The sequence below is a fragment of the Sinocyclocheilus anshuiensis genome, unplaced genomic scaffold, assembly GCF_001515605.1.
Source record: "Sinocyclocheilus anshuiensis isolate Anshui unplaced genomic scaffold, SAMN03320099.WGS_v1.1 scaffold206, whole genome shotgun sequence".
In the NCBI taxonomy this organism is placed as follows: domain Eukaryota; kingdom Metazoa; phylum Chordata; class Actinopteri; order Cypriniformes; family Cyprinidae; genus Sinocyclocheilus; species Sinocyclocheilus anshuiensis.
Window position 1 is genome coordinate 958,748 of NW_015542358.1, and position 10,188 is coordinate 968,935.

Here is a 10,188-nt window from a genome sequence, read left to right on the forward strand (position 1 = left end):
TCTTTGGTGTATGAAGAAGTTTAAAGTGTGTGGAAAGCAAAGTTACAATGATATTAAAGTAGTGTCATTAATTTTTTTGTTTGTATATTCACATTGATGTTAAATTACATTTTCATCACTTTTTAAGTAATGCTAAAACACTGCTGGTCACTTTCAGAAGTTATAGTGATTCTTTATTTTCCAAGAAAGAATGTGAAACAAATTGGTTATATAATATCATTTAAATATCAAATATAATTTAAAATATCATTTAAATTGATTTTACACACTTTACACACACTATCGTATCGCATATCGAATATCGCATTTTTAAACAAGGTATCACATATCGCATTTTTCTTCAATATCGCACAGCCCTATTAAAAACCTTAAAAGTCTATATATCGAGCAACCACTAAGAACATAAGACTTCACATTCAAGATGCTCATTATGAGCCACATTTGTCATTTGTGACATTTTTCAAGCCGCCTCACACACAACAGTTAAATAGTGCAGAAGAGATCAATGCTTAGATTGATAATGGCCATGAACACAGCTGGCCTTGGCGCAAAGGCAAAAGCCTGTGAGAGATGGCAGAGAATGACCCAGATTCAGCCCTGAAATTAAGCCATTTATTATTTTACGTCTCCTGCAACCAGTGCTCACCTGAGCGCAGTGGAGGGTCAGGGACCCACGCAAATGATAAATACGGTCACAGATGGAAAATCACCAGCATTCCCCGCATATTTGTTCTGTCCCTTTTCTCCTTTTGCTAAGATCAAAGAAAAATGTATTTCATTATCTTGGATGCTTCGCATAAAGATAATGAGGAGGTCAGAAAAATCATGCAAATTGCAGTAATCCAACAATTCATTCGATTTGAAACCGCATTCAAAGCAGGCTAGACAAACGAACAAACAGTCTAACTGAACATAGTACTTCCTCTATTTATGTCTCTCACTTCCCTTTGCAAAGAGAAGTCATACCTTCGCACCATCCACCTAATCAGATAATTTGACACCCTATTTATTAACGGCAGACTCCCGTCATTAGTTTCTCCAGTGGGTCTGGTCGTGTACATCCGTTTTCATTTGCAGGTGTGAGATTGATCGCTGGCTCGTTGCAGAATGAATGAACTCAAGTAAGTTGCAGTTGGACTGTCTCCACCAGCATCGGATGATAATTGAGTGGAGATTTATTGATGCGCAGGATTGTTCTCTTTGCTGTGAACGAATCATTATCAAGTCCAGAATGTCAGCGGATACAAGTGAGCTCGTCTTTATCGCGAACAGACTGACTCTGTTTGCACTTTTGATATGTTTGTGTGCATTTTCTGTGCTGCTAGTGTTTCAGAAGTAATTGAAAAAATAATGACTGTTCTAAACTCACCCATCTACCATTGTTCTGCCAAACACAGTCCTGCCCCAAACTCACACCATTGGTTGAGCACTTAGTTTTTGTGTCAGGCAACAGAGCAACGTTAAAATCATCAGTGTTTATTCAGAAAATCAACCTACATATGGTGTTCTTAAAGGTGCTGTATGTATTTTTTGACTATACTGAAGAGTAAAAATACCATATGTTTGCAGATATTTAGGAAACATGCCAAGTTAAAAAAAACAAAGGTACAGCCAGTTATTCAATGTGTGTTCTTTGTTGGGATGTCTTGTTTTTGTTTTGGTCCATGTGACTCCACCCACTGCCAGTTTACCCAATTGGATTTCAACACCCCAGGTTGCCAGTTGGTAGAAAACACAGCGTATTGCAGCCATGGAAGCTTGCAGATATTTAGGAAACATGCCAAGTAAAAAAAAACAAAGGTACAGCCAGTTATTCAATGTGTTCTTTGTTGGGATGTCTTGTTTTTGTTTTGGTCCATGTGACTCCACCCACTGCCAGTTTACCCAATTGGATTTCAACACCCCAGGTTGCCAGTTGGTAGAAAACACAGCGTATTGCAGCCATGGAAGCCAGCAAATGAAGTGGGACAGAAATAGCAGATTTTACTTGACACAAAAAGCCTCGGCATCCATTTAAAAAGTTCTATGACCAGAGGAATATTAAAATGTAGATAAATCAACACATCAACTTGCCGTGTAAGGCTCGTCGCCTTCCATTGTCAATTTCGCAATTGTCAATTGTCGTTCCGGTTGCGAGTCCTCAATCTGGCAACCTGCATGAGTGATGAGTCTGAAGAGGAGGGGCGGAAGAAGCAACTTTCTCCAATATTTTGAATTTGGACTGCAGTACCCATTTCAACCGGTAGCTGTCAATATTACATACTGCACCTTTAAAGGCATAGTTTACCCAAAAGGAAAATCCTTTCTTCTGTTGAACGTAAGATACAGTACTTTAAAGAATGTTGGTGATCAAACAGTATGGACAAAATTTAGACAAAAATACATCCAAACCAAAACTGTTTGATTACCAACACTCGTGATAATATTTGCAGAAAAAGAAAGTCATAAATGTTTGGAACGACATGACGTTATATGAAATGACAACAGGATATTCATTTTTGGGTGAACTATCCCTTTAATTGGTATGTTCACATAAAAGAAATGACAACTTAAACTCGCACTAACACGCTGACTATTTGGACATTTCTTGGCTTTGTAGTAGCAGATCTTGCTTTTTAATGCGTATTTGCTTGTTAATGTGCTTTTAATTGGGTTAATGGAGTTCATACGGACTTGGGCAGTTCAAAGGGTGCAGTGCTTCACATCTTAAGCATGTGATGAGACTAATGACCACAGTAGTGGAGTTGGCCATTATAATTTCACCCATTTAAAGAATGATTGAATATGCTAAAATCTAGGCCAGGAACATGGTTTTTAGGCTGGTCACAAAATAGCTCAGTTTGCTCCTTTCGGTCAATGAAGGTGCCTCATTTTAGTTGAGCAATTTGCACTGTTTGTCCACTTCGTTTTCGCTTCTTTATTTTTTCCTGGTTCCTGCTAATGCATCGAAACTCTGTAGAAGAAATGGACGACTTGACTCTATAGGCTTTCCGCAAACAGCAATTAGTTTTAAACCACACGATCTTTCAAAAAGAAAAAAAAACCCTTGCTGATACGGTGCGGTTATTTGTTCAACTTTGCTCATTCAAATCAGGGCTAAATTACCACTGATTAAGATTAGTTTTCTTCTTTAGATCTGTGCCAGCTCATTTGCATCTGCAGCATGTAGATTAAAGCAGCCATTTAAAATATTTTCCTCCAGTATTGTATCGTGGCCGCTGCGAGAAGCGAGGGATGTCGATTTGGCGTCCTGCTCCAGGTGCAAGCTCTTCTGCTTTGGCACAGCCGTGTTTCCCTCTCTCCCCGGTGCCTTGGCAGCACGGATAGCAGTCCTCCTGACAGCTGCCGCTTCCCAAGGGCTGATGGACTGTTAATACTTTGGCTAATTTGATCAATCCATTCAGATTTGCCTTGTCCTGCTCCGTTGTGGCAGAGCTTTGATTAAGATGCACATGGCCACCGGCGCCATTTTCTGTGCATATTGTGCCCCAGGGAGCGATGCGGCGCATGCACGGACTACCGTGTCTGGGATATCAGCGCGCTTATGAGCTTTAATGCTTTTATGGGTAAATGATCAGCTATGGCTGCTTAGATACGCAATGAAAGGGTCTCAAGTAAAATACTTTTAGGGTCTTTCGATGTCGCAATGACATGATATCGATAAATGCTTTATTACAACAGCCTGAAGTTTTTCTAGAGATCACTGCTTGACTGTTTACCATTTATCTCTTTCCTGCTCAAGTCGTAGTGCACACTTTGGCCTGAGGATGGCGGTACTGCATAAGCGTTGACTTCCAAATCAGTAGGACCGTGCCACTTGTCATGAGCGCGCAGTGTGCTCATGCATGAAGAAAAGACAAAGATTTGCAGTAAATACTAAGCATTCTTCATTTGTGTCAGAGTGAATATTTCTCTTGATTTGTGAGAGAAGGCATTTAGTGAACACTGGTAATGGTAGTCTAGATGAACTTTTTGACACTTCTTTTTTTTTCCTTTTGTAAAGTGCGTCATGCTTGTTAAGTCTGCACTACAGTATGTGCTTTTTAAAACGCATTTGAGCTGCTCTGATCTCTAATTTGCTGTGACGACTGGCACGTATTTCTAGATCTCAAGCCACTATGTTTGTAACGTTCAGCTTCACTTAAGTGATCTGTTGTGATTTGCTCCTGGTTATGCATCATTGCGGCTTTCTCATCTCACATTAGCTCTACTACATTGCCATCTGGAATAATAAAGCGTGCGTGTGAGTGTACACGTGCCCTTGTGACTGCCGCTGATGGCACAGCCATAGGGATCTTACCCAAGCACCACGCACGCCATGCACTCCAGCGTTCGTTTTCTCACTCGGTTGACACGACTGGCACATCAAATGTACCGCAACTAAACCACCCAAGCCTCGGTGGTGCTGGTGTTTCCAGAATGGGGGAATTGATCCAGCAGTTAATGATGTTTGTGAAAGTGGCTAACATGGAACTTATCGGGTAGCTGATCCAAAATCAGTTGATGTGAGGTGAAGTTGGACAAAGAGAGGGATTTACACAACCCACTGATTTGGAGCTTATGAAAGCAAATTAAAATAATTGTTATTGTTTATTAACATACCCAATGCTTCCTGTTTTTAAAGGGAAAGGTTGCACAAAATGACAATTCTGTCATCAGTATATCGATCCCAGCCTCTATGACTGACTTTCTTCCATGGAACATAAAGACTTTGTTTAAACCTTTTTACGTCAGTGAAGTCTGAACAACATTGGACCCTAATGGCATTTGCTCTCATTTATTTTCATTTAGTCATTTAGTAATTTAGCAGACGCTTTTATCCAAAGCGACTTACAAATGAGGATAATAAAAGCAGTCAAAACTAACAAAAGAGCAACAATATATAAGTGCAAATGACAAGTCTCGGTTAGCCTAACACAGTACAGTGTACAAGCTTACAGCTCTATGGACAATAACAGTTGAATCATCCTTAAAAATACGTTCTAGTTTTTATTTGGTGGCTTTTGTTTCCAAATGGAGATCTGGAGGAAATAACTTGCCATTCTAGATTAAACTTTCATAAAACAACCAAGATTCTTTGGAAAAACATGACATCTCTGCAAAATATTATGTTGCTTCTTGCAGGTTTCGTGACACTTTCATAGTGAAATGTCCAGTGAGCCAGAAAATGTAATAGTTTACAAATCATGCACAATGTTGTGTTTTTAGCTCATAACATAGTAATTTGCAAGGAACTGTGCAAAAATAAGTCTGATAATCTGCCTTGTAATCATATTTAATGTGAAAAGGAATACGATGTTGGTGTTTTACTGCCACTAGTGTTTATTCCAGCTGGAACCTGCAGAGAATTGTATGTATTGGTATGTTTTTGGACACATTTTTCCAACGAGCCTAGTTTGTTTAAAAAGTTGTCATTGGCATTTATTCCTTGTATTATGTTGCAGTTCCTAATATGTTAATTCTATTGAATTTACTTGCTAAAATGTCTTTTTGTACTCGGCAGGCGTTAATTTTGCACCTGATTCTCGGTCTGTGGTCTCTAACATCAGTCTTTTTACCTTCTAGGAAATCGACGAAGCCTGCAAACGGATCAAACGTGAGATTGACGATCTCGGCCCTGATGTTGGCGACATCAAAATCATCCCGCTCTACTCCACGCTGCCACCACAGCAACAGCAGAGGATCTTCGAGCCGCCTCCTCCCCGCAAACCCAGCGGAGCCATCGGCAGAAAGGTAAAGATCAACATCGTACATGTGTCTCAATACATCGTGATCATCACAAGATCTTAAGAGAGGGTTAAACTGCGACAAACCCAGAATTCCTAGAAGGGTATTGCTTTTAGTCCCTCTAACGTGGCTTGGTTCAAGAGATACTTCAAATTCTTTGATAGAATATTCCACAGACAAAAGTTCCAAACCCATAAGGGGCCGTTCACACTGAATGTGTTTTTCCATTCCAGTGCACCACTTTTCCATTGCTGTTCTATCTAAACACGTGCTAGACTGATGTATGACCCACGCCGTGTCAAGGCGAAGTGCCGCTCATCAATGTCAGTTCAAGAACTTCCAATCAAAAGATCCCGGAGGCGGAGCAAGCGTTTCGAGCTTTTGTTTACAGTAGCACGTTGGCATGGCAACTTTTTTTATTTGACAGCAACATGGTGAAAGAGGTATTCTGTGCTGCACTTTTTAAAAAACCATTCCTGAGCGCTGCATCTCGTGTTTTTAGACACAAAGATGCGTTCTGTGTGAACGGCCTTTAAGACTGTCATTCATCTTTCAAACTCAAATTTTAGGATTCAATTTTTGTCCATGCATTGAAAGTCCACTCAAGTAAAACTTCTTATCCATTAAAAGTACATGTAGCGATTGTAAAAGTAGTGAACATTTATTTATATATATATATATAAATCTAATGCGATTTTCATGCAGATCTCGTCAGTAAAGCCGCTTCTGTGATTAGTAGTAAATCTCCAGCATGTGCTTTCAGATGGAGCGGCATTTACTACACAGAGCTGTAGATCACTGACAAGCTACACAAAATCGCGTTCAAAATCGCATTCAATTTTTTGCACAGCCCATATATATATATACACACACACACACACACACACACACACACACAGTGTTGGGGAAAGTTACTTTTAAAAGTAATTAACTTGCGTTACTTATTTGAAAAAGTAACTCAGATATTCTCTTGTAAATTAAAAAGTAATGTTACTTTACTAGTTACTTGAAAAAAGTAATCTGATTACGTAACTCCCGTTACTTGTAATGCGTTACCCCCAACACTGTATGTATGGTATGTATGTATAATATTTTTGTTGAACTACCCCTTTCACTTTTGTCAGTGGAGTATGGTATCAAAGAATCAAAATATTGATGTGATTGTATCGGCACAGCTATAGTAGTATCTTCAATCCATTTAAAGAAAGAAGAGGATGAGAGAATGACTCAAGTCTGTCAGTAGAGGGAAGGATGAGGAACAAGGAATGGTGGAAATTAGGTTTTCTTCTTTTCTCTCCTTCCATCTTTAGCTTTGGTAAAGCAATGATTCATAGCATATGTTGCTTTTGTCAGCATATGATTCTTTTCTCTAATTTTAGAAAGGAAAATTACTCATCCTTCGATCGTTTGAAAAGTGTTGGAACAGTACTGTTTTTCTCGAGTCTGTTTTGGACGGTTTGCTTTCACTCCCTCCTGTTCTGCTTCCCGACTTGAATATGATCGTTTGGCAATTTTGGCATGTTGGCTTTGAAAAAATGAAACTCACTCTAGATGTTTTATCAGAGCTCATTCACTGTAGAGTGACTTTCATTGTCTGTCATCCTTTACTCTTAGCAGGAGGTTGTGCAGACGCAATCGCTCTTTTGTTTTCTCTACTCCCATTTCACTTCTTCGTCTCTCAAACAAGCCTGACGATTGCGATGTGAAAAGCACCTGGACTCCTGCGTGACTGGCCGAAGATCTGACAGAATATCACATCTGATCAGCGGCTATGAGTTTGCAAACATTTAGCTGAACATCTGATGAGGAGTTGATTAATGAGTCATCGCTCCCCTACAGAATCGGCTCCGCTTGTCATTATTTCCAGGCAAAGATTACTGATGTCCTAATGAATGAATGCAAGTGTTCACTGAACTGCAAATTTCCGCATTCTTGTTCCTTCAACATGATGGCTCTATTTGTAGCTGCAACAAAGTCTTAGCTGCATGCCTGGTTTGTGTCTTGATGTCCTGAACAGCATCAGCATCCGCCTGCTTCACATATCAAGTATCTACCTCGTCCATCACCCTCCACTAGGGCATTGTGTCATTTCATCTCTCCCCTGACCACTTCCATGTTTAAAGAGGCTCTGGGTTTCTCAGAGGTTTGATTACGCGTAAGCCCGGGCATAAGCTGCTTCAGAAGTTCAAACATCCGCCGCTGTTTGCCTGCGCTGTTCAGAAGAAAATGAAAGTGAACATGGATTCAGGGGCTAATGTGAATATGCTGCAACCCCTGTGATGCAAACGAATGTTGGGAACAGAGAACTGCTTATTATTCAGAAACATTCTATTTGATTAAAAAAAGGAAACAAACTATGTTCACAATTGTTTTTGTTGCAATCAGTGATATTTTATAGAAATGAATGAAACTGTAGTATTTTTAAAAAATATGTAATGATATATTTTTTTAGTCGAAAGCTCGGATTAAATAGTAACAAGGTAACGAACGATGATTCTCTACTTTCCATGCACTCAAAAAATAGTTTGTTTAATGAACTTTTATTAAATTAAGAATCTTCCATGCAGTTAGTTTAGGTCCACAATACAACACCAACTTGAACGAGCCAGTGTTAATTTTGTGTCATTGAGATACTAGTGTTGTTTTTATTAATATTTTGAGTTTTTATTTTTTCTATTCTCCGTTTTAGCTTTTTTATTTGTCATTTTAATTAGTTGTTTTTTTTATATCTATTTAATTTATTAATTTGTATATCAGTTTGTTATTTTTAGAACTTTAAGTTAGACTAAATGAAAATGAGATGTGTTGCCTTTGTATATTTTATTTCAGTTAACGTTTAAGTAATTTTTAATAATGTAGTTTTAATTTTATTTAACTGTAATAAACGTTCCGTTTAACTGAACATTAAACCCTAAAAGTAATTCACTTTTCTGAAAAGTGCAAAATTACACACTATTTCAATATTTACTCTCTTAATGCAGTCCTATGCAAAGCATGCTGAAAACTACAGATCTACTGCCCAGTTTATCTCAACAATAAGTGATACCTATATATGATTAAATTAACTTATGTAACATTTAAATGGATTAGGCAATGACATTAAATTGTGACAAAGTTCAAGATTTGTTGCATTAGCTCATTTTAAAGCGATATAAACAAACAGCAAAAGTCATTTTTTGAGGATGAGGTAACTGTACAGTGTCTTGAATTGAGTTTTTTTGGCACCTTGCTTTTCTGTCCTTCAGTGGCAGCAGTACATAAGGATAGGCTCAGATTACCTTGTAAAATTGTCAACTCTTCACACCCTCTGGCATATATTAAATGCGATGCATATAAGCCACCTTTGGCAGATACGGGATGTGTGTGTGTGGATATTGTGAGATCCGCACCTGTGCAGTCACCTCCTCCTCCAGGACAAATCCAGCAGCCCTTCTGCACTGCTGATGCATGGATTTATTAGATGGGATTTAACTTCACATGACTCTCAGCAGTCACATGTAGGGAAATCGAGGACTGTGGCAAATTTCGGCAGCGACTTTCTTGTTGATCCTGGAGTTAATTGGGATGTGGTAAGATCTCCCTTGTGCTGACTGCGGGAATGGAGGGTTATGGAAGAATTAAGGAGAAGTGAGGCTGCCGTGTGTGTGTTAACCACCTAAAACAATCCTTAATGAATACCTGCACTTAACATTGGGTGGCAAATCTAGCTCCTTAATAACTGTATCTGGACAGAAAGTCGTCTTCATGGTTATTTAAGACCCATCTAACCTGATAGAGAGACCATGTCTGTGCCTAAAACATTTGATATGTTACTGTCCACTCTAAGCAAAGTCATAAAGCATGTCTGTTTTAATTTGAAGACGAGTCCATCAGTTTTAACGGGTTGTCGATGCAGCCCCCCGGTAATGATGATAATGTTTGGAGCTCCTTCTGCTCGTGCTGCTTAAAACCCAGAGGTACAATAAATTGTGCTATTTCTGACGAAATGTCTTTTTTCATTCAATACAGAATTAGACCGACAGGAGCCGTCTCGGCTTGTTTGCGACTGCGATGGCTTCCATAGTCACTTTTAATTCAGCATGATTGGAGGCAGGGTCTCGCTTATCTTTTTGAATATGAAATGTTAACGACTGGGCAACTGCTGTCATGGTGGAGAAACAGTTTGAAGAGAATCTCGCAAAACAATGTTAAACTGTCAGCGTGTTTATAGCTAGTTACCTAAATAGCAGCACATCTGATTTAATATCATGGACATTTGAAGGTAGCTTTATCGCTACAGTAATGCAAAAAAAAGTGAAAGCGCTTGTGACTATGCTTGCAAATTTACAGTACTGGTCATTTGATCAAAAATACAGTAAAACTATAATATTACTATTGAACAGTTTTCTTTTTTAATATATTTTAAAATGTAATTTATTGCTGTGATCAAAGCTGAATTTTTAGCATCATTACTCCAGTCTT

General features: G+C 38.8%; 1 protein-coding gene across 1 annotated transcript in view; it reads left to right on the forward strand.

The window, feature by feature from the left end:
- Positions 1–10,188, forward strand: part of dhx15 (DEAH (Asp-Glu-Ala-His) box helicase 15) — a 39,807-nt gene that overhangs the window by 11,670 nt on the left and 17,949 nt on the right. Inside the window, exon 6 of the mRNA XM_016490652.1 lies at positions 5,566–5,733. Coding sequence (XP_016346138.1) covers positions 5,566–5,733 — 168 coding nt within the window. The remainder of the gene's footprint in view (positions 1–5,565; positions 5,734–10,188) is intronic.